Raw genomic sequence first — 25,188 nt, 5'->3', positions numbered from 1 at the left:
TGTCAATTGACAGTTGTCAATTGTCCAGAATCAAAAATGTGATATTTGTGTTAGAATAAAAAATTTGATATTTGTGTGGAAAAAACTGATATGCAAGGCCATATATGGGTGACCAGGTCATTGGAATGGAAAGTTTTTAGAACCCCAGCAACTCAGCTCTGCTTAAATTTAAAAACTGTGATCTGATTGGTCAGTTGACGGCCCGCCTCCATTGAGCCGACCGACCAATCGAAAAGCGAGTGTGCGGCCATGTTGAATTGTCAATAATTTGAAAGCGAGAGGGACAAAAGAAGTGATATTAGAAGGAAAGCGGATTTCTCAAAACCTACTGGTCGTTACACGCTTCACAAAGACCACGTTAAAAAGCGGATGAACCAAAAGATACTTTGGATGGATATAGCAAACTCAAGGTAGGTTCGCCAACTGAGTCCAGTAACTTCTTAAGCGCCGTAGCTTAAACAGCGAAGGGGGCGAGGCTCATAGCATGCTAACTTCATTCGTCTACTTGGGGAAAAGTTCACAACTATTAAAAAAAAAAAAAAAAAAAAGTGCATTAGAAATTACTACCAAGGCTCTTTATATCGGCATGCCTATGACCTTATGAGGGGGTTTCACAAAACGAGTTTGAGTTGACCGCGGCGTCAATGTTATTTCGCTAGAGCCACGTTGATATGGCAAAACATTTAACAGGGCTACATTGCTAAGTAAGTGTGCTAACTCCCCCCCCCCCCCCCCCCCCCCGTTAGAGTGTCAATCAGAAGCATTGAAATGACTTCTTTGAAACGCCAATTATTGTTCGCTTTCCCTTAGCTTGTAGTTTCGGCATCACATCAAAGCTGATAAAGTTGGTAAATGAAAATTTGTATTCCACAGTGAAGGTCTGCTAGGCATTGCTTTTAATTCTCTTTACAGCAACGCTGTAACCCAATATTGTTTTATAAACTTAAATAGCTGAAATTGTGCTTTAATCAGAGGCGGCAGTGATTTTAAAATCACAGCCGACTATTAGCTCTTAACTCTCTCCATTTGAAAAAGCTATTCGAGTTGTTGGGCAAAATGGTGCAAAGCAATTATCGTGACCAAAATAATCACTATCAATATGATAGCGATGAAAAAAAGAAGAAAAAAAAAGATACATGCTCAAAGATATTCTCACATTTAGTTTTGAAGATAATAAGTGTAAAATCAGTAACCCTGTCTACTTTTTGGATTTTAAAAAAGCAACCAGCATAGGCACCCCACGAAATGTATGCAAATGACTAAAGTTGACAGTGACGCATTTAATTTAATAGTGGGGGGACGCCAATAAAACTTAAATTACTATAAGCTTTGCACGTATTCTCATTTTAATTAAAATATTTGTAACTCGTACTATACTATGGCGTATTTTGGGATTTCAGCAGAGTTCAGTTATGTGTTGGAAAAAAAATCTTAAATGAATCAAAACTGTTTAATTAAAGAATATTCGTTGCAAATCCAAGCCCCTTCACTTGATAATACAAAATTACTTACCGTTACGCATTAAAGTATGCTTACGCATTCCTCATCGTGGAATTAATTATAATGTACCAGTTTGTATTTAAGCAACTAGATAATAAGTCTGTTTTAAAATACATAATTTTTTTTTTTTAAATACTCTGGTCACTGGTTGTCAGTCAAATGTCACCTGGTTTTAGGGATGGTTAAAAATGTTTTTTTTTTTTTTAATTTAAATCAGATTTTTATATTTAAATGAATTATTTTATTTAGATTTCACTAGAGCCACATTGATATGGCAAAACTTTTAACAGGGCGCATAAAAGTTATGAACAGTATCGGTGACAAAGGGCAGCCTTGGCGGAGTCCAACCCTCACCAGAAACGAGTCCGACTTACTGCTGGATATGTGGACCAAACTCTGACTCCGGTCGTACAGGGACTGAACAGCCCGTATCAGGGGGTTCGGTACCCCATACTCCTGAAGCACCCCCCACAGGACCCCCCCGAGGGACAAGGTCGAACGCTTTCTCCAAGTCCACAAAACACATGTAGACTGGTTGGGCGACTCTGCTCCCGCATGGGAAGGCGTGTCTGTGGAATTGAGGAGGTCTCCCCACCAGCTCACAACGTCCCGAGTCGAGGTCAGCAGCGCCCCATCCCCACTGTACACATTGTTGATGGTGCACTGCTTCCCCCTCGTGAGACGCCGGATGGTGGACCAGAATTTCCTCGAAGTCGCCCGGAAGTCTGAGTTTTTGCACCAGCGATCACCAAGGCTGCATTCCACTTGGCCAGCCGGTACCCATCAGCTGCCTCAGGAGTCCCACTGGCCAAAAAGGCCTGATAGGACTCCTTCTTCAGCTTGGCGGCATCCCTCACTGTTGGTGTCCACCAACGGGTTCGGGGATTGCCGCCACGACAGGCACCTGACCACCTTACGGCCACAGCTCCGGTCGGCCGCCTCAGCAATGGAGGCGCGGAACATGGTCCGCTCGGACTCGATGTCCCCCGCCACCCCCGGAACATGAGCAAAGTTCTGTCGGAGGTGGGAGTTGAAACCGTCTGACAGCGGATTCCGCCAGACGTTTCCAGCAGACCCTCACAATACGTTTGGGCCTGCCACATCGGACCGCCATCTTCCCACACCATCGGAGCCAACTCACCACCAGGTGATAATCAGTTGACCGCTGCGCGCCTCTCTTCACCCGAGTGTCCAACACATGCGGCCGCAAGTCCGATGACACGACCACAAAGTCGATCATCGAACTGTAGTTGAATTGTAGTTAGTCGTCATGTGCATTTTAGTTATGGATAGTTAATAATATAGTGTGTTTCCTCTGTTTTATTAGTCATTACTAAAACAAAGGCTGAAAATCGGTTTACACTTATGACATGCTCCGTGACTGAATCAAGTGTCTTGGTTATTGACTTGTCTCATGTTCCCAAGCACTGTAATTTGTTATTGATTAATATCTACTGCCTGAGCATAAATAGCATATTATTATTATTATTGAAAAGCATATCAAGCTCTGGTTCTCGTGAACAAAAAAAGTAACCAGTAGACTTTACGGCGAACTGATCGGTTTTGACCGATAATTAGCATTTTATGATGATCGGCTTTCATGTCGTCATTCGCCGATCGGATCAATGACGTAATCGATCGGCTCCACAAAATAAATTTACTCCGTATCGTGTATGAATCCAAAAGCTAGTTTATTTTTAGCCTTGTCTTGTGGTCCAGTACTGTAACTATCTGATGGCCAAGAAAGTATTTTTCAATCTTGTTGGTAAAAAAAAACACGTCGTCGGCGTGGGACTATTTTGTGGTGTCTCGGACAAACAACACGCAAGTTATTTGCAGTCTGTGCACAACTGAAGTACGTCGTGGGGAACGTCATCGAAATGCTTCAACACAACAAATTTGATCGGGCACCTGAAGAATGTACACGAGGAGGAGCATTTCAAGCAACGCAGGGTGGGTGGGGTGGTGGAAGGAAAAGCCAAACGGACGCAAACTCTAAACAACACCCATCCATATAGCCGGGACAGTGAGAACGTTAGCGTAAGCATGTCATGAACAGTATTTGTTAAAGTAACTTAATTGCAATAAATTAATTTAATTACAGTAAGTTAGCACCCATTATTTCTGTCATGTTGTAAAAATGATCTGACGTAAACTTATGTCAGTAGCCAATCCTTGAATCCCCCCTAGAGGTCATTGATGTTTTAACTTTTGTCTAAAATGCTAGAGAATAGCGGCACGGAGGCCGACTAGTTAGAGCGTCAGCGTCACAGTTCTGAGGACCCGGGTTCAATCCCCGGCCCCGCCTGTGTGGAGTTTGCATGTTCTCCCCGTGCCTGCGTGGGTTTTCTCCGGGCACTCCGGTTTCCTCCCACATCCCAAAAACATGCATTAATTGGAGACTCTAAATTGCCCGTAGGCATGACTGTGAGTGCGAATGGTTGTTTGTTTCTATGTGCCCTGCAATTGGCTGGCAACCAGTTCAGGGTGTACCCCGCCTCCTGCCCGATGACAGCTGGGATAGGCTCCACCACGCCCGCGACCCGAGTGAGGAGAAGCGGCTCAGAAAATGGATGGATGGATGCTAGAGAATAATTTTGAGCTGGGATGGGCTCCAGCACGGGGCCGGGGATTGAACGCCTGCGACCCTAGCGAGGATAAGCAGTACAGAAAATGGATGGATGGATACTGTACTCGATGTACAGTACACTAGTATGTACAATAAAAGAACAAGTCGTACAGTACACAAGTCTGTACAATAAATGAACAAGACCTGTAAATGGACACATTGCTCCATCTTATCGGTTATAATTTTTTTAAACTTGGTGATTGGCCCCTAAAATCCTGATCGTGTAAAGCCTAGTAGCTAGTGGCAGATAATTCAGAGTAACTGTAATCTGACTACTTTAATATAAAAAGTAACGTGTTAGATTACTTATGACTTCACCGGACTGCATGTTTTGAGTAACGCGTTACTTTGTAACTTTACTTTGTAATGCGTTACATGCATCACTGATTAGGACATGGACACAATTCTCATCTTTTTGGTTCTAAACACCACCACCACAATGGATTTGAAATGAAACGAAGATGTGCGTTAACTGCATACTTTCATCTTTAATTTAAGGGTATTGACATGCAAATTAGGTGAATTGTGAAGGAATTAAAGCAATTTGTATATGTGCCTCCCACTTTTTAAGGGACCAAAAGTAATGGGACAACTGGCTGCTCAGCTTTTCATGGCCAGGTGTGTGTTATTCCCTCATTATCCCATTTACAAGGAGCACATAAAAGGTGTAGAGTTAATTTCAAGTGTGCTATTTGCATTTGGAATCTGTTGCTGTCAACTCTCAATATGAGAACAAAAGAGCTGCCAATGTCAGCAATAATCATACATACTTATTTTGAAGTATGGAATCATTTCAAAATCAATTCATTAAAAATGCAAAAATCCAACTAGAATTTGGAAAAAAAAACAAGCAATTTTAATCATCTCTGATGCCAGGTGACATTTGACCGACTGACAACAGGTGACCAGGAGTATTTATTTTTGTTGTTGCATTTGTGTAGGTTTTTAAAAAAAAATCTTGTTTTATTGCAGCTAACCTGGATTTGGCCAATCCAAAAGCACTTTCCAGACTATCATCTCAACAAATAGAAAAAAGGAAAAAACATCCAGGTGGAAGAAACACTCACAGTAGTGCAAAAATCAAAGAAACTGAATTTATACATGTAGCACGCATCAGACACTACAGTCTAAGACACCAATGAACAGGATTTCTATTGCAGCAAAGATAATCGGACTTTCAGGTAAACGCCCTATAAGAAAGAAAAAGGGTGTGTCAAGTCACATATTTTTGATCTATTTATTCATTTGAATGTTAATTTCTCCAATTTTTTGGGAGCATTATCTTGTAAATAATCATATTTCACGCACAGGACTCTTATTTTCAAGGGGCCTGTTGACCGATACTCAAAGTGCAGTGCACTTTTAACTTTTTTTAGTCTTAATTGATCAGTGAGCAAGAAACAAATCACTGTTGAGCATCAGTTGCGCTGGTAAATTGAAAAAAAGAGAGAGAAAAGAAAAATGGCAAAAGCAAGAGCAGCAAACCCAGCACAGATGATCGACTTGATCACAGCAACGAACGGGCAGCTCAGAGGCAGCAAGTCTGCAGGATTCAGTGGCCAGCAGCCCCAGAAGAGGAGGAGTATTCCTCAGAGCAGTGGCGGTATAAAGTAAGATTTGGTTTGATATGTAATTCAAAGTATAAAGCCGCTTCTCGTCAAGCTCTTTAAAATTGTATTTTCTTCTTCTTCTTTTTTTTCTTTTTTTTTTTTTTTTTTAGGTTTGGGGATGATTGGAAAACGTGTCTGGAGCTTCCTCCAAAAGACAACAGAATAAAAACATCGGTAAAGTACTTTCAGCAATTTAAGGGAAGAGCATATAATTATTTTCCCTTGTCACTATACTTTGCTGGCACTGATGAATAAAGGTACATTTGTGTGAAAAAGGGATTATTTTCCATGGCACACCTCGTGACAAAATGTTTGTGGGTCACTGCTATAAAAAAAAGTTATTTGCTTTTTGTCTTGCAATTTTTTAATATACTGACGGTGGGATAGAATTTAAACTCTCAATAAATAAATAAATAAACAAAGTACAGGACTAATCCATGCAACAACGCAATTGTGTCCAATGCAAGACAGAATACATCAGAATCATCTTTATTTGCCAAGTATGTCCAAAACACACAAGGAATTTGTCTCCGGTAGTTGGAGCCGCTCTAGTACAACAGACAGTCAATTTACAGAACACTTTGGGGACATAAAGACATTGACAAAAAACAATTGTGCAAAAAGATGCAGTGTCCTCTAGCACTTGGAGCAGTTCAAATGACGAATATTGCAATAGTCCGGTGCAATGACCATTGTGCAAAGGGCGCTGAGAGTTCAAGGAGTGTATGCGGTTTAAAGTGACGAGTAGTGCGATCATCTGGGACAATGTTGGTTGTGCAAATGTTACAGATACTCCTCAATCAGTGTGCAAATGGAGCAGATGCTACTCTGGCAGGAGTGGCCAGTATATGCAAATAGTGCAGCATGGCGAGAAAACTACAGTGAGTGCACGAGTAATACATAATTGGCCCCACAGAAATGTGACAACGAACTCAAGTCAAAAAATGTACAGCTTGTTGTAATAGAATTATAGGTTAGGTCTTTAAGAAGTTGATCGCAAGAGGGAAGAAGCTGTTGGAATGTCTACTAGTTCTAGTTTGCGTTGATCGATAGCACCTACCTGAGGGAAGGAGCTGGAAGAGCTGGTGACCGGGGTGCAGACGGTCCGAGAGGATTTTGCACGCCCTTGTCTTAGTTCTGGCAGCGTGCAAGTCCTCAATGGTGGGTAGGGGGGTACCGACAATCCTTTCAGCAGTTTTGATTGTCCGTTGCAGTCGGAGTTTGTCCTTTTTTGTAGCAGGACCAAACCAGACTGTGATGGAAGAACACAGGACTGATTCGATGACCGCTGTGTAGAACTGTCTCAGCAGCTCCGGTGGCAGGCCGTGCTTTCTCAGAAGCCACAGGAAGTACATCCTCTGCTGGGCCTTTTTGAGGACGGAGTTGATGTTGGTCGCCCACTTCAGGTCCTGAGAGATTGTAATTCCCAGGAACTTGAAGGTCTCGACGGTTGACACAAGGCAGCTGGACAACGTGAGGGGCAGCTGTGGCGAAGGATTCCTCCTGAAGTCCACGATCATCTCTACCGTCTTGCGCGTGTTCAGCTCCAGGTTGTGTCGGCCGCACCACAGCTCCAGCCGCTCCGCTTCCTGTCGATATGCAGACTCATCACCGTCCTTGATGAGGCCGATGACAGTGGTGTCATCTGCAAACTTCAGGAGCTTGACAGTCGGGTTCGCTGAGGTGCAGTCGTTCGTGTAGAGAGAGAAGAGCAGCGGAGAGAGGACACAACCTTGGGGCGCCCCAGTGCTGATGCTGCGTGTGGATGAGGTGGCCTGACCTGCTGTGTCCTGCCGTCAGAAATCTGTAAATCCACTGGCAGATGGCAGGTGAGACGCTGAGCTGGAGAAGCTTGGTTGAAAGGAGTTCAGGGATGATGGTGTTGAACGCTGAGCTGAAGTCCACGAACGGGATCCTCGCGTAGGTCCCTGCACTGTCGAGGTGTTCTAGGATGAAGTGCAGTCCCATGTTGACTGCATCATCCGCAGACCTGTTCGCTTGGTAGGCAAACTGCAGGGGGTCCAGCAGGGGACCTGTGACACTCTTGAGGTGGTCCAGCACAAGACGTTCAAAGGACTTCATGACCACAGATGTCAAAGCGACAGGCCTGTAGTCATTCAGACCAGAGATCGCAGGTTTCTTGGGGACTGGAATGATGGTGGAGCGTTTGAAACAGGATGGAACTTCGCACATTTCCAAAGATCTGTTGAAGATCTGAGTGAAGACTGGAGCGAGCTGGTCCGCGCAGACTATGAGGCAGGATGGGGACACATGGTCCGGTCCTGCCGCTTTGTTAATCTTCTGTTGTTTGAAGATGCGTCTCACATCCTGTTCATGGATGGTTAACGCAGAAGTCAGAGTTGTGGTCGCGGGTGCGGCCGGGTGGGTGTGTGGCGTGAAAGTGTCCTTTTCAAATCTGCAATAGAAGGTATTCAAGTCGTTGGCTAGTGTGCTATTGTTCTCATCTTGGGGGGATCGTCGCTTGTAATTAGTCAGCGATTGGAATGCATGCCAGACTGATTTTGAGTCGTTCGCGCTTAACTGTTTTTCCAACTTTGCTGCATAGATCCTCTTTGCAATGTTAATTTCTTTAGTCAGCTGGTTTCTAGCTCGATTATACAGGGCCCAGTCCCCGCTCTGATATGCATCTTCCTTAGCTTGGCGAAGCTGCTTAAGTTTAGGAGTGAACCACGGCTTGTTGTTGTTCAATGTCCGAAATGATTTTGTTGGTACACAAACCTCTTCACAGAAACTGATATAGGATGTGACAGTGTCCGTATATTCATCCAGGCTGCCAGCTGAATTTTCAAAGACACTCCAGTCTGTGCAGTCTAAACAGCTTTGAAGTTCCATCTTGGCTTCATTGGTCCACTTTTTGACTGTTTTCACTGTGGGCTTCGCACATTTAAGTTCTTGCTTGTACGTCGGTATTAAGTGAATTAAGCAGTGATCAGACGAGCCCAGGGCTGCACGAGGTATAGCACGGTATGCGTTTTTTACCGTAGTGTAGCAGTGGTCTAAAGTATTATTTTCCCTGGTAGGACAGTCGATGTGCTGCTTGTATTTAGGGAGTTCGTGGTTGAGTTTAGCTTTGTTAAAGTCCCCGAGAATAATGAGGGGTGAGTCCGGGTGTTTTTTTTCAATTTCGTTGACTTGCTCGGCGAGCGTTAGTAATGCGGCGTTCGTGTTAGCTTGCGGTGTAATATAGACTCCAGCCAGTATAAACGATGCAAACTCACGTGGCGAGTAGAATGGTTTACAGTTCAAAAACAGCGACTCCAAATGCGGGCTGCAGTGTGTGCTGAGCACCGTGACGTCCGTACACCATTTTTCGTTTATATGGAGGCATATCCCGCCGCCCTTCGTTTTCCCCGATGATTCCATGTCGCGGTCTGCTCGATGAATGTTGAAGCCGGGAAGCGTGACGGCGCCATCGGGTACAGCGTCGCAAAGCCAGGTCTCCGTGAAGCACATGGCCGCGGAACGTCCGAAGTCTTTACTGGTCTTTAACAGAAGATGAAGCTCGTCCATTTTGTTGGGTAGGGAGCGTACATTCGCGAGGTGGATCGACGGGAACGCCAATCTGTGTCCTCTCTTGCGGAGTTTCACCTGAATGCCGGCTCGTTTTCCTCTGTGGCGCCGCTTCCGCATCCATGCGCCGAAAACCGCGGACGCCGCTCCGGTGAGTAACTCGAGGAAAAAACTGAGCAGATTTTCGAAAGTTGGTGACAGAAAGTCCGGAGTAGCCTCCTTGATGGTTAGCAGGTCTCCCCTTGTGTAAGTGAGTCGTGTAGGGTCTCCAAAGACGGACGAAAAACATGCAAATTGCCGTTTTGAACTCAAACTAGGCCATTTACGTGAATCGCGTAGATCTGATGTTTTTCCTTGAGGGCAGGGGGGTTCGCTGTCGTCATAGGCTGTTTCGTACTCCTTGAACACTGGCAGCTACATCCATTCCACAATCTACACACACATGTAATTGTGAATTTTACTCCGTGGTGGACTGTCCAGCGGTTGGAGTTCCTTCGTCAAGCCTCCTGGAATGATTGCAAAGTTATTGCACTCAGTCGAATGGTGACTGTTGAGACGCTTCTCCCGACTGTTCTTTGCTCATTAATCCATTGCTCGAGTTGGTCTTCCAACTCGGGCCACCTCGCCTTGTTTCCACAGAAACTCCGCTTCGTCGTCTTGACTTGGCGAAGATCGTTTTCCTGCTTCTCTCTGTCACGCGCACCCTTCCCCCTTTACCTCCGCATGCTGTCCTCAGTCACGTCTGCCTTCCTCTGTATAAGCAGCCTGTCGGGAGAAAATGCTCCCAGTCAGTCAAGCGGAGCGCCCATTCGTCGCACAACAACATTTACACATTTTGGAACTCGGTGCACACAAGGCGCGCCGCATTATAAGGCGCCCCGTCCCTTTTGAAGAAAATTTAAGACTTCTAAGTGCACGTTATGGTCGTGAAAATACGGTACTCTACATGTAGATGTTTTATAACGTTGATTAAAAATGCCTAAATTTTGGTTTCTCTGTAGCCAATATTTTGTGATAGCTTTTTCTCTCGCAGCCAGCAACACCTTAAAAAGATAAGTCATAAGTTTATCCAGTCCTTCTGGTATATTTACAATATATAGGGCTGTGAATGATACACAGACATAAAAATTTAAGACCTTTATAAGTACTGTATATAAATAATCTTTGCCACTTCCGTCCAGAAAATGGATGGAGGGGCAGGACCAAAAGATGCAGGCGTGATCAGCCTGAAAGCACGCACAGATGTCCACAGGTCTTTTTTCAGTTCCACCAAAAGTCTTTTGTCGGGTCGACCTGAAGCGATGCCATCCCTATAATCATAACTTCGCTTATCACTTTGTCGATTGAGTCTGAAGTTTCGTTTCCTTTCCAAACTCGATCTTGACCTCGTTGAGCTTTGGCTGGCCACAGCTTCATCGGTTTCTTTTTCAGTATTGTTTCGTAGTCCGGATCCTACTTTATTTTAATCCCCTCTCATTATGAAAGAGATGTACAAGAAAGAATTAGCTATAGTTGTTTCAATGAGTGGCGGCACGGTGGCCGACTGGTTAGAGCATCAGCCTCACAGTTCTGAGGACCCGGGTTCAATTCCCGGCCCAGCCTGTGTGGAGTTTGCATGTTCTCCCCGTGCCTGTGTGGGTTTTCTCCGAGCACTCCGGTTTCCTCCCACATCCCAAAAACATGCATTAATTGGAGACTCTAAATTGCCCGTAGGCATGACTGTGAGTGCGAATGGTTGTTTGTTTCTATGTGCCCTGCGTTTGGCTGGCAACCAGTTCAGGGTGTTCCCCGCCTCCTGCCCGATGACAGCTGGGATAGGCTCCAGCACGCCCACGACCCTAGTGAGGAGAAGCGGCTCAGAAAATGGATGGATGGATGTTTCAATGAGTCAGACTTTTGAAATATTAAATTTTGCAGCTGATACCCAGAGCTGCCCTGTTGTGTAGCACGCCACCAGAAGTCCCGCTATAAGCAAAGTTTTTACCAAAATGCATATACAGGTATACGCTGAAGCCATGCTTGTGCTTTTCCAATCCCAGGATGTTACCTCTACCAAGGGAAATGAATTTGAAGACTACTGCCTCAAGAGGGAACTCCTCATGGGGATCTTTGAAATGGGATGGGAGAAGCCATCACCTATACAGGTATGTTTCACATGTATACTGTTGCTTTTTGACTGGTTGATTCAACAGTAGACCCCTGTCTTTCACAGGGGGTTACATTAAAAGAAACTGCAGCGAAAGTCAAATTCTGCACATACTGGACACATCACCTAAAAATAACTTTTTATGTAGTTAATCACCAAAATACCCTTTTACACACATTTTAGACAAAAACTGGTTTGCTGGCCTACTCTGTATGCGCCGTTCACGATCAAACTATGACTTGATGACATGATCAGAGCTGTCAAATGTTAAGGAATGTCCATATTTAGTTACGGAAATCACTGAACGTTGACTAGTTACGACCGTGTGATTGTGTCTGATATTGGGGGAAAAATATCCAGCGTCTGAGATTACCAGCACGTCCACATTGAGTAGCTGCTTGGTGCATGCTATTTTTTTTTTACACCCCCCCAAGGTGCCAAGAGAGAGTTCTCTTTTGGACCAGTGTCAATGCAGTATAAGTTACTGATCATCGCCTCCATGGTAGCGAATAAGCTACACTTCTTGTCATGCTTCTTACAAGAGTCATGAAGGTAGGATGAGGAGTGGCTAGGCGAAGACTGTCAAAACCATGGTAATTGCTAAGCGATTGTTAAATGCAGTCGCAAAACAAAAGTGATTTGGTTATACAGTACACTTGTCACATAAGTCTGGCTGGAACCTTGTTTTCGCAGAAAGTAACATACTTTCAATAACAAAATAACAGGCCCGTTAGTGTTTAGAGATATAAGTATAAAATAATACACGTCCACACAGGACGCCCGTCTGAACCGGAAATGAATTCATGTCACCTGATCCGTCACTTCAGAACGTGGGAAGGTTAAAAGTATATTATCATTATTCATAAATATTTGTAATGTAAGATAACATTTTGGTCCCACAATTGGGAAATTTGTATCGTTTCAGCAGCAATTGTGGATATCGGAAATATAAATAGCATGCAAGAGAAGACTTAATTACATTTCTTCTTGTACTTCTTCATGTACTTCTTGTACGCGCACAAGAAGTACATTGCACAAAGTAGAAACCAAAACTATGTCCATACTAGACTATGCCGATCTGATCGGTGTGATCGGTATCGGCCGATATTTAGCATTGTATTCTGATCTGCTTTCATGTCATAATTCGCCGATCCGATCAATGACGTTATCGACCGGCTCTGCACAAGACCGCGTCACCATTGTGTATGTATCCAAAAGCTAGTTTATTTTTAGCCTTGTCACGGGTCTTGTGGCACAGTACTGTAACTATCTGACGGCCGATAAAGTTTATTTCTATCTTGTCGGTTAAAAAACACGTCATCGGTGTGGGACTGTTTTGAGATGTCTCAGACAAACAACACGCAAGTTATTTGCAGTCTGTGCTAAACTGAAGTATGTCGTGGGGAAAGTCATCTATATGCGTCAACACAAATTGGATCGGGCGCCTGAAGAATGGGGGGAAAAAAAGGACAAGCCTAACGGACGCAAACTCTGGGCAACAACCGTCCATATAGCCGGGACAGTGAGAAAGTTAGAGTAAGCATGTCATTAACAGTATTTATTAAAGTAATTTAATTGCAATAAAGGAATTTAATTACAGTAAGTTAGCACCTATTATTTCTGTCATGTTGTAATATTGATCTGACCCAAACTTATGTCAGTGGCCAATCCTTGAATGTCCCCTAGAGGTCATTGATGTTTTAACTTTTGTCTAAAATGCTAGAGAATAATTTTGAGCTGGGATGGGTTCCAGCATGCCCGTGGCAGTAGTGAGGATAAGCAGTACAGAAAATGGCTGGATACAGTACTCAGTATACAGTGCACAAGTATATACAAGAAAGAACAAGTCATACAGTAGTAGACTAGTATATATAAGAAAAGAACAAGTCATACATGTTATTTGTTTGTTTGCAAAATTGAGTGCTGAGTTTTTCACATTTGAGATCTGTTTCATCTGCTTTCATAGACCTTGAGTTTTTTGTTACCTGGTTTGAAAACAGAATTAGGCAAAGGTAAATTAATCCATAGATTGAAGCCTGCACCTCCTGCGGCTGGGTGAGGTTGCCTAAGACTGTGTACGGTCCTGGATATGCAGTATACAAGATTTAGTAGTGTTTAAAAATGTTAAATATTTTTTGTTCAAATGTTCTGAAGTGTTTAAAAGTGTTCAAAATGTATTTTTTGTTTTTAATCAAAAGTATTCTAATTAGTATCCTTACTTTTTAAAATAAATACAAAAGCTATTATTCCACAGATTTTTACTGATGTTTTAAGTTGTTACTGTTGTGTCATTTCAGTACCTGTATCAAGGTTCTTTATGCAGGTATAGTATCAAAGTCAAACTTTTGGTATCGTGTCAACACTAGTGCAACACCACCGATAATGTATACTACAAAACAATTTCATTTGTTTACTTAGTTTGAACCACTGCTGCGCTAGACCTTTAGCCATATAAAAACATAGTATGTTGGGATATCTTTATTTTAATTAACAACAAAAATGAAAACAATAGATACAATTTGGATGCACTCAATTTTTCTCGTTTTTTCTCTTTTTTTTGCTTCTAACTGCATTGCAGATATCAGATTGGGATGCTATATTGGCAGATACTGAAAATGAAGTGACTGGGAGTAAAAAAAAAAAAAAAAAAACTGGATCAGGACATCCCTAATGCATTTCAAGTTATGTTTGCAGAAGCTGAATTTTTTACTATTGTTTATTGGCTTTAATCTCATACTTGATATTTAAGAGTGAACATGACTCATTAATTTATGTGCTCGCTCATAGGAGGAAAGCATCCCCATCGCCTTGTCAGGCCGAGATATTTTGGCCCGTGCCAAAAACGGAACAGGCAAAAGTGGAGCCTACCTCATCCCTCTCCTGGAGAGAATAGACCTAAAGAAGGGTCACATTCAAGGTCAGTGTTTGCATGCTCCTCCTCAATGTTTTTATTTTTTTTATTTTATTTTACTCATTTATTTTTTTGCCACTTGATTATTGTTAATGATGAACATGGACTAACTTTGTCCACGCATGTCATCAACCCTCACATTTCATAAGCCCTCCCCACTTGTTTCCACGTAGCCTTAGTCATAGTGCCCACACGAGAGTTGGCCCTGCAGATGAGCCAGATCAGTATTCAACTCAGCAAGCACCTTGGAAGAGTCAAGGTCATGGCCACCACCGGCGGCACCAACTTGAGGGATGACATCTTGCGGCTCGACGAGACGGGTACTTCTCTATAGTGAAGACATTTCCATACGACTTCCACTCAGGGCCACATACAGAAAGATGGAGGAGGACAGAGGGGTCTCTTCACCTTGTTAATCAAACCGCCTAAAACCAATTCAGAATGTTGTAGGTACACATGCTAAGGAGTAAAACATTTAACAGAAAAAAATTTCAATCTCTGCTTGGTGCTATTGGTGACAACCAATAGGTTTTCATGTTGCATCATTCGTAAAAAGACTCATTGCTGTATTAGCTCAAAAGGGTCCTTCTACTAAATACTGAGCAAAGGGTCTGAATACTGTGTGATATTTCAGTTTTTCTTTTTTAATCTGCAAAAATGTCAACAATTGTTTTTTTTCCCGTCAATATGGGGTCCTGTGTGTACATTGTGTGGGCGGGGGATCTTAAATGATTTTAGCAAATGGCTACATTATAACTAAGAGTGAAAAATTTAAGGGGGTCTGAATGCTTTCTGTACCCACTGTACTTGTGTACTGTATACTGAGTATCTTAAAGTATTCATTCTCTAGTGCATTGATTCCCAACCAGTGTGCTGTGGCACATTAGTCTGCCATGAGCAATCTTCAGGGGTGCTGTGGAAAATGATCAAATTTTACTTAACTGCTCAAAAAATAATTCATTTACAAGAAATTTTATTTGTTCCTCTGTGTATGCCAGTGACAGAACAAATAAATGCCCTTCTCTTAGATGGCAGGAAGTACATACAATAATTACTGCGTAACTACTTTTTGTGACATTTGTTTGCTGGTGTGCCAAGAGATTTTCCAATTGTAAACTATGTGCCTTCGCTCCATAAAGGTTGGAAATCATTGCTCTAGTCAGGGCATGTATTCTAATCAGGCAGGTCAAACCAACATTACAACATGACAGAAATAATGGGAGCTAACTTACTATAGTTGAATTACTTTATTGTAATTAAATTACTTCACACACACCGAAACTTTAGAGCATGATTCGACATAATGCTCGCATATTTACGCACAACCGTTACTGCTAGCACTAGCTTGCTAGGCTACATAACGTTTTGTTGCCTGCTTGCGAGCCGCATTGTATTAGAAGTACGTGAACATAACTCAAGCAAGCCTTAAATGAACATAATCTCCCGAGCACTGGTGACCACCAGTACAAGTTTTTCCCTATTTTGTTCTTATTATACACACGTCGCGATGTCATCACCATAGTAACGAGTATATCCGGTCACGTTTGAGTTGACAGGATAAAGCCCAGTGATCGTAAAAGACGGGATGTGGTTGTATCGGAATGCAGGTTTATTGCAGTTGTCTGACATGGGGTAATCATGAAAGACCATATTTGTCTTGTCGTCTGATCCACGCATTACATGTTGTATGTCTCAGACGTGTTGTGTGACATTTAAAAAAAAATAAAATAAAAAAATAAACTATTGGTTGTCAGATATTTACAGTACCTCGTCAAAAGACACGCAATAAGGCTAAAAATAAACTAGCTTTTGAATTCAAATATACTGTACACGATGGCGATGTGGAGTAAATGTCTTTTGCAGAGCCGATCAATGACGTCATTGATTGGATCGGCGAATTATGACAAAGCCGATCAGCATAAAATGCTAATTATCGGCCGATACCGATCAGGCTGATCAGATCGGTGCAAAGTTTTATATATATATATAATATACACATACATCTTTTAGTACTAAATACTGTATCTTTTGAAAACATTGCTCGAAAAATATTCACACTTAAATGTAATTCCTATTATTTTATTCAGTATTGCCATCCATAGGCACCACCTGCTATTTTATTCTCATGGGGAAAAGTCAGTTTGGGGTTAGGTGCTTTTTTTCTTTTTCTTTCCCCCCTCTCAACTGAGCATCATTCAATTAAGGGCAAGGCATATTGCCGTCTGAGGAAGTATGGCATGTGCAATTATTTTTTTTAGCAAAGGTAGAGGAATCAGTTTGTATTGTGTAATAATTGATTCGCTGTTTTTGTCCCAACAGTGCATGTAATAATCGCCACACCTGGAAGAATACTAGACCTGATGAAGAAGGGTCTGGCTAAAGTCGACAAGATACAAATGATGGTGATGGATGAGGTAGGCCTTTCTTGGGTTATTAAAAGCATCTTTTCTTTTGATTCCCCTTCATGATTGGCACTTTCAGGCAGATAAGCTCCTCTCACAAGACTTTGTGGCCATCATTGAAGACATCATCAGCTTCTTACCGAAGAACCGGCAGATTCTGCTTTACTCCGCGACGTTCCCCATGAGTGTGCAGACATTCATGGTATGATGACTTTAGCTTCCAAACTTCTGGGTTACAAGAAAAAGCATTTTCAGACATTTTTTTTTTTTTTATCCCGTCCAGAACAAACACTTGCAGAAGCCTTATGAGATCAACCTTATGGAGGAGCTGACTCTGAAGGGCATCACTCAGTATTATGCGTATGTGACTGAAAGGCAGAAGGTCCACTGTCTCAATACGCTGTTTTCAAGGGTAAGTGTTAAGCTCCTATTCCATTCTGTTCTAACCTTGTTTTTTTTATTTGAATCAAGTACCACTAAAGATCCAGAGATGGTCACAAAATTATGATGCTTTTTTTCCCCACAACTATTTGTATACACGGCATACACCTCTATAATGTTTGTGTTACAGCTTCAGATCAATCAGTCCATCATCTTCTGTAACTCCACTCAGCGGGTAGAGCTCCTGGCCAAGAAGATTACCCAGCTGGGCTACTCGTGCTTCTACATCCACGCCAAGATGATGCAAGAGTACAGGAACCGTGTGTTCCATGACTTCCGTAACGGATTGTGCCGAAATTTGGTGTGCACAGGTTGGTAGAGAAACTTGGTGCATGTTTTTAATAACTGAAAGTCAATTTGGTGGTTAAAACATTTTATTTTCATAGACTTGTTCACACGGGGCATCGACATCCAGGCGGTCAACGTAGTCATTAACTTTGACTTCCCCAAAAGTGCAGAAACCTACTTGCATCGCATTGGAAGATCAGGTAATGGCCAACAGTTCCTTTTACCCACGTATTCCATCCCCCCCATATAGTCACTCCCCAATAGCGGAGTAAAGGTCCAATTCATGTACATTGTTTAACAAATGTATTTGACCATCTGTCATAGAGAGAACATCCAGCATAATGAAGTGCTTTAATGCAGGCTTTACATTTTATTCAGCTCTTGACGTTTTACCATTTTAAACAAGAATGAGGAATTTTAAATTGGATTCATCTTTTTATAACCAATTTTGTGGTGGGATTCAGCCACTAAAACAATTTTCTGTTCAGGAATGCAAGTGAATAACTATAGTTCGACATTGTAATCAAGAAACCCCGTTCCCCCCATTTTTTTCAATTATTTATTTTGTAAATCAGCAAATTAGAAAATTCATGGCTATTCGGTGTCATCTTGTGGCGTTTTAGGGCATTACAGAAAGATTTCAAGTTTTTCAGCGAATAGCTGAGGGTAGGTTTCCCCAAAAACTGCGAATAGGTAAAACTGTGACTCGCGAACTGCAAATAGGTGGGGTTCACTGTTTAGTGCAGAGGTTACCAACCTTTTTAAAACTTAGAGCCACTTATTTTTAATATGAAGGGCTACCAGTTTGATTCGCACTTCTGAAATAACACATCTGCTCAAATTACCCCTTGGTTATTATTAGTAATCATTAGGCTTTACACAATCAGGATTTTTGGGGCCGATCAGAGAGTTAAAAAAAACGATAACCGATTTCTGATCACAAGATGGAGCAATGTCTATTTAAATTACTTGTTCATTTACTGTATATACTTGTATACTGAGTATCTTAAAAAAATATTCTCTAGCATTTTAGACAAAAGGTAAAACAATGACCTCTCGGGGGCATTCGAGGTTTGGCCACTGACATAAGTTTAAATCTTCAGTCAGGTCAAACCAATATTACAACATGAAAGAAATAATAGATGCTAATTTAGTGTAATTAAATTACTTTATTGTAATTGAATCACTTCACACACTGAAACTTAAGAGCATGATTCAACAGAATGCCGCAGCGTTTATGTGCAACCGTTAGTGCTAGCACTAGCTTGCTAGGCAACAGAACGTTTTGTTGCCTGCTTGCGAGCCGTATCGTATTAAATGTACATACCACAAGCAATCCGTGAATGAACGTCCTCTCCCGAGCATCGTTGATGAACACCACACGATTTTCCTTATTTTATTTTTCCCCCCACGCAATACATGTGCGCAATCTATTGTTGTTTTCGTCGCCATGGTAATGAGTGTATCCGGTGGCGTTTGATTTGACAAGATAAAGGCCAGTGTTGGCGAAAGACGGGATGCGGTGCTATCAGAATACAAGATTGGGTAGTGCAATCGTGAAAGACCGAATTTGTCTTGTAGTCTGATCCAGGCATTACGTGTTGTCTGTCTGAGGCACCGCAAAAATGTCCCACACCGCCGAATGATTTTTCACCGATAAGATTTAAATAAAACGTTATTGGCCGTCAGATAGTTGCAGTACTACATTACAAGACACGTGACAAGGCTAAAAATAAACTAGCTTTTGGATCGGTACACGACAGCGACGTGGAGTAAATGTCTTTTGCGGAGCTGATCAAGATTGGCGAATTATGACATTAAAGCCGATCAGCATAAAATGCTAATTATCGGCCGATACCGACCAAGCCGATGAGATCGGTGTAAAGTGTAATAGTCACAGTCAGCTAGGTGAAGACACTGATCGTGTTAACTGTGTCTTGCAAATATTATCAACACCGATTTAACAAGGTAGGAAACAAATATCAATATCCGTTACTTCTAGAAGTCTCTGCAAGCGTTTACTTTTTCAAGTGATCACTTGCAGCTATCGGATATCTGTATTGGTATTTGAGTATTCTACTAAAAATAACCAAGTATTCGGATAAACTAATTTTGTTTGATTAAAGAGCAATTACGAATACATGAGAAAGTAAGCCATTTCACTAAATAATGAATGACCAATTGGTTTCCTTTTTTAGATACTCAACAGTTTTTTCTTAAACTCACATTGAGCAGAAAACAGTACTTTCTTGTTTATAAACATTTTCAGTGAGACAATTTCAAACAGATAAAAATAAAACACAAATATAAATACACTTCAGTTTAAACTTAGCATTACTTGTCAGTATGAAAAAAATAAGGCAATTAAAAGGCCTAAACAACTTTTGTTGTGCAATTGAGCAGCTCGCGTTTTACCATGCGACATAATAATGCAGTAGGTTCATGCCTGTGCATTTATGAGCTTAGATGAGACTAACTAAACTAAAATGAAGACACCTCGAGAGGCAACACAAATATTGCCTTCATTTAGTTTGAGTACATGACCCATTTTACTCTAAAGTCTTCTGACCACGTTGCCACGTTTCACAACCTCTTTAGACATGCCGGTGGCAAACACATCACTCCCAATAATTTTTTTCACTTCCAGTACTTGACTCAAAATGTAGCCACTTAAAGATCAGATGGTAGTACACTGACCATATGTCTCACAGTGCTTAACTATTGGCATACACTGAGCTAAACTGCCCCCTGACTAATATGACAAGCATCCTGAATGAAGTCACGTTATAGTCTAGGACATACTGTAGTGGTCACTGTCGGAATAAACTGGCCACAAATTTGTTGGTAGTCATAATAAACAGAAACCTTAGACCTCCGCAGGGCTAATGTTATGTTAGAAAGGTACATTAACGTTAATCTCACTGATTTGCGCTACCGGTACGTCAATTTGACCTTTTCTCAGGTCAGAGATGTTGCGAGATTGACATGCTTGAGCGACGTTCTCTTGTAAAATGCAAGGTCTGTGTTACGCGTCACTGATGTTTTCTGCTCAGTCTGAAATGCTCCCACACTTTCAGTATTTTCTTTTTTTCTCACATTTTTCTTCTTGTACTTCTATCACATCATGGTTGTTCAGTGGTGGTTTGCAAACTATAATAGTGCATTACCACCTGTTGTCACCATCTTCTCACTCCTTAATTAAAAAAGAGCTTCCACCCCCTTCCCCCGCATTGATGACATAAGTGCGTTGTTCTCGTGTGTCTGCTCAGTTAAGCTTCACAGTTAACTAATTCAAGCCATTGATAGGCAGCTACTGTATATAGCCACAGTATCTAAGTGGGAGGACTGGCAGTGAATGAGTTAAATAAGCAGATCCCCGGGGTGACGAAGCCCTCGATCATTTTTTATAATTGTATTAATTAATTTATTTATTTTATTTTACTCTAAGTGTACCGGGGCACATTAGTGTGCCATGAGCGCTCTTCAGGTGTGCTGTGGGAAATTATAAAATTTTACGTAATTGCTCAAACAAAAATGTATTTACACAAAATAATGTATCTTTGTTCATCTATTGATGCCACTGAAGTATAGTGACAGAACAATGGCTTGGCTTAATCGAATAATCATTTTACACGTATTTCTGCGTTCATAGCACTTGATTTCCATATGTATTGTTCTCTTTCAGGGCGCTTCGGTCACCTGGGTCTGGCCATCAACCTGATCACGTCGGAGGACCGCCACAGTCTGAAGAGCATCGAGGACCAGTTGGTCACCGACATCAAGCCCATCCCCGGCAACATCGACAAGAGCCTGTACGTAGCAGAGTTTCACTCTGTGGACCCCAACGACGACAGACCAGCAAACACAAAACAGGGAGCAGCCTGAATTAATGTGGTAAATTGCTTTGGATTACCTCCTTGAACCTTTTTAGTAATGCCATATCTATCGGTCTCTCTATCTATATGTCTATCTTTAAAATAGGAGTTGATGGGAATTTAACCGCTGTATAATACAACTAAAATAAAGCCATTTATTTATTTTGAGCATCCAGATGCTTTCCAATGTGGCAATAAATTAAATTTCCTGTTAAATGGTTATCACAACAGTTTTCCTCTTTGTTAGATTTCTGTGGTGGTGGACTTTTGGGACATTAGTTCTCCTCTTCCATCATTTATCATTTTGCTTGGATAACAAATTGTAACACTTTGGATTTGACTTTGGAGGTTGCGCTCTCTTGTAATCAGAGGTGTGTTCGCATTCTATACACTATGCACTATAAAAGCCGTCACTGCTGTGTATTAATGCGCCACAGGGATCTAGCCCGAAAGAGCGTGTAATACAACTGCTAGTGGATGGAGTCCTCTAGCATCAAGAGGATTAAGGGGGAGTTATCTTGGTTTCAAAGGTGAAGGGTGACCTTCTTTGGCCTGCGCAACAGCAGTCAACAAAAATGTCATTGGGATGCTCTGAGGTAACGAAGTAGAGCATTGGGCCTAATTTGAGCCATACTGTTTCATATCCTGTAACTGGTATACCTAATAAGTAGAAGAAAATGTGCAGATTTGTAAGTGTAATTAAGATATATTGTAATTGCGGTATAAAATTTCGGCCATATCGCACAACACTACTCCGTCTGCCTTTTTTGTAAAAAAAAAAAAAACATTTTCAGATTGATTCAAACACCTTAAAAATAAGTAAACGTCACATCCCGGGTGGAATTGATGTTTCTTAAATGCCTTGGAAATACAGTAAATGCTTTCATTGAGAGGGTATAGCAAAATCTCCATGAGAAAAGTCTGAGGATGAGAAATCAGCGACACTAATCGACTGCTGCCGTGCGCAAAACAAGGAAAACCACATCATATCTTGTATCAACAGAAAGATTGGGGTTCTCTGCAGCTGTGGATTTAATTAAAATTTACGTCATTATACGCATGAACCAACAAGAGGCTGTAATACGGTCCATCATGGTGGTCGATTGTTGCTGGGCTAATGCTGAAACACAGCTTCCGATCTTTAAATTGACCTATCTTCACCAGATTTTTTTTTTTTTTTTTTTTTTTTTTTTTTTTAGTACCACAACTGATACATCATTGTAAAGCATTTTAAATCCCTTTTCAGAAAATGTTTATAGTTCAAAACATGGCTGTGCGACTGCTGATTGGTTTCGTGCTGGATGGTCACAATTGTAAATGTTAAGTGTCCAAAATTTACGATCCTTATGTTTGCGTTCTCCCTGATTGTGGCGTGAAATGCAACAATAGCCAATTAGGAAGCTCAGGCTATCACCAGGTACAAATAGAGGCGCAACTGGTTTTGTTCAGTTTTTGTCCCATAAGTTATTTAGTTATGTTTTACATATTGGATTCTGTGTTGGTCATCTCTAGCACACCATATATGGCTTTTTTTTCCTGCTGTGGGGTTTCTCACTTTTTAAAAATGGATTAAGATGTTAGAAATAGGTATGCATGTACCCAACTTATATCCTTATATCCTTTGTTTTTCAGGAAAGATGTCGTCATTGGCATCGCAATTAGAAGAGTCCTGTTTCACTAAGTTTACAACCGTTGCCTGTTTTGTCACACACATGCGCATTCTGGTTACCGGCTGCCATGTAAACCAACCAACAGTGATGGATACAGCTGAAAAGGCTAAATAATAGCCATGGTAACTTACTTTTTTTATTCTTTTTTTGGGGGGGGTAAACTTCAATCTGTGTGATGCATTCTTTTTATCGGCCACCATTCCAACTTTTTCCCCCTTTTTTTCCCCCTCCTCCCCCTTTTTTAAATAGTGACTGCTACAATTTATGCAATAACAAATGGCAGTTGTGTATTTATTTTGAGCAGCAGCTTATGGGTACATTATTAACACACACGCACCTAGTTTGACAAGCAGGCCAGTTCAGTTCAGTTGCACTCATTTAAACATCCATAGTTTTCTTATCAATGGCAGCACCACTGGGCAAAAAAAAAAAAAACTTCCCAGAAGAGTGAAAGATAAACATTGTTTCAATCAACAAGACATTTTGTTAGAAACTTGTCATGGTCTTGCCATTTGACTATTTTTTTTTTTTTGTCTGTTTGACCACGTTATTCCATAGCAGCAAGCGAGACGAGCAAGAATTTTTCTATAAGATGCCGTTGCCTTTTGGGAGAATAAAAGTAACTTGAGGTTTATGTTCTTGCTTCAGTATTTTTTTTATGAGCTACACATGCACAACATAATGGGAGTTAATATTTTGTATATACAAAAAACACTTCCGTAGCAAAGCGAATTTATTTATATAGCGCATTTCATACACAAGGTAACTCAATGTGCTTTAAAAGCATTTAAAAACAAAGAAAAATAACAGCTTTTTAACATTAAAACAAAGAACAAATAAAAATACAATTAAAACCGAACACAGTGCAAGAAATATTTAAAAGTGGAAATGCTCCAAAAAACCATGGGGGGGAAAGGAAGAGTTTTTAAACTGGACTTTAAAACATGCCCACTTGGGGCTGATGTCACTTGTTGGCAACTTATTCCATTTGTGTGCAGCATAATAGCTGAATGCTGCTTCACCATATTTGCTTTTGACTCTGTGCTCCACTATTTGACCTGAGCCTGTCGATCACAGAGCCCTACTGGATTTATATTCCATTAGCATTTCATTCATCTATTCATGACTTAAACCGTAAAGTGATTTATAGACCAGTAGCAGAACTTTAAAATCTATTCTAAACTTGACTGGAAGCCAGTGTAAAGACTTTAGAATTGGAGTAATATGCTCTGACCTCTTTGTTCTGGTCAGAACCCGAGCTGCAGCATTCTCAATGAGCTGGAGCTCTTTAATGCTCTTTTTAGGGAGTCCAGTCAGAAGACCATTACAATAGTCAAGTCTACTTGAGATAAAAGCATGGATGAGCTTCTCCTGGGGCCTCATGTACAAAAGGTGCGTACGCAGAAAAAACGTGGCGTCCGTTCTTTTTCACGGTAAAGTTCAGATGTATCAAGAGTGACATGACCGTGGAAATGTGCGGTGCCTCGCGCCAACTGCATGGCTGGCGTACGCATGTTTCTGCAGCTTTTGGTGCTTTGGTGACACTTAAAGGTGATGCTGGGAAACTGTTCTCATAAATCTGCACACCAGAGAGACATGAATAATTAGCACTGATGAACAATTCATCCCCGGCAACATTTGATTTCAACAATGCAATTCAGGCAAGGACTGAGAATTCATTTGTTAACCAGTGTATTTAATGAACCACTGATATTTGTGAGGACACCTATTAATTGATCAAGGTGATCATTTATGCCGCCTATTGCCCTCACAATCGCTTCTTGTGAAAAAGAAGAGTCCTTTGAATGTACTTAATTTGAACATGTACATTGGTTGCACATGATTAAAATGTGTTTAAATTGACATAATTTACCCCTCTTCTCCTAAAAAAAAAATGTTGTCGGTGTGCGTGTCCTCTTCTGTGTATAAGAATAATAAATTGAGTAATCAAAAATGTGTCAAAGTTTTTGATATCTTCTTTGATATGGTGATGTACTTCTATTTGATTTCAAAAGATTTATTGCACATACAACATTTCCGCATGAACCTTTATCTCACAGGGCTGAGTGTAGGTTACTGTATGGACACATTTGTTATGAGTTTTAAAAATACATGGTATTAACCTTTAGGGGTGAGCATAGTCAGCCATGTCCTCCCATCACCATTTTCTTGCGTGACTCCACTT

General features: G+C 41.3%; 1 protein-coding gene across 2 annotated transcripts; it reads left to right on the top strand.

Annotated features, from left to right (window-relative positions):
* The first annotated feature begins 249 nt into the window (after window positions 1-249).
* On the top strand, window positions 250-23,637 carry ddx61 (DEAD (Asp-Glu-Ala-Asp) box helicase 61). Of its 2 annotated transcripts, XM_061674278.1 has the most exons (13): window positions 250-410; window positions 5,102-5,739; window positions 5,850-5,913; window positions 11,310-11,414; window positions 14,204-14,333; window positions 14,501-14,647; window positions 16,647-16,741; window positions 16,809-16,931; window positions 17,013-17,141; window positions 17,301-17,481; window positions 17,557-17,658; window positions 21,144-21,352; window positions 22,966-23,637. In XM_061674278.1, the coding sequence occupies exons 2-12, from the start codon at window positions 5,591-5,593 to the stop codon at window positions 21,341-21,343; spliced, it is 1,425 nt and encodes a 474-aa protein (XP_061530262.1). In that variant the 5' UTR covers window positions 250-410; window positions 5,102-5,590; the 3' UTR covers window positions 21,344-21,352; window positions 22,966-23,637. The 2 variants fall into 2 exon arrangements, with proteins under 2 accessions (XP_061530262.1, XP_061530263.1); XM_061674279.1 differs by lacking the exons at window positions 5,102-5,739; window positions 5,850-5,913.
* The last annotated feature ends 1,551 nt before the right edge of the window (window positions 23,638-25,188 follow it).

This window comes from Phycodurus eques, chromosome 4 (genome assembly GCF_024500275.1).
Source record: "Phycodurus eques isolate BA_2022a chromosome 4, UOR_Pequ_1.1, whole genome shotgun sequence".
NCBI classification, from domain to species: domain Eukaryota; kingdom Metazoa; phylum Chordata; class Actinopteri; order Syngnathiformes; family Syngnathidae; genus Phycodurus; species Phycodurus eques.
This window is presented reverse-complemented; position numbering and strand designations above follow the sequence as displayed.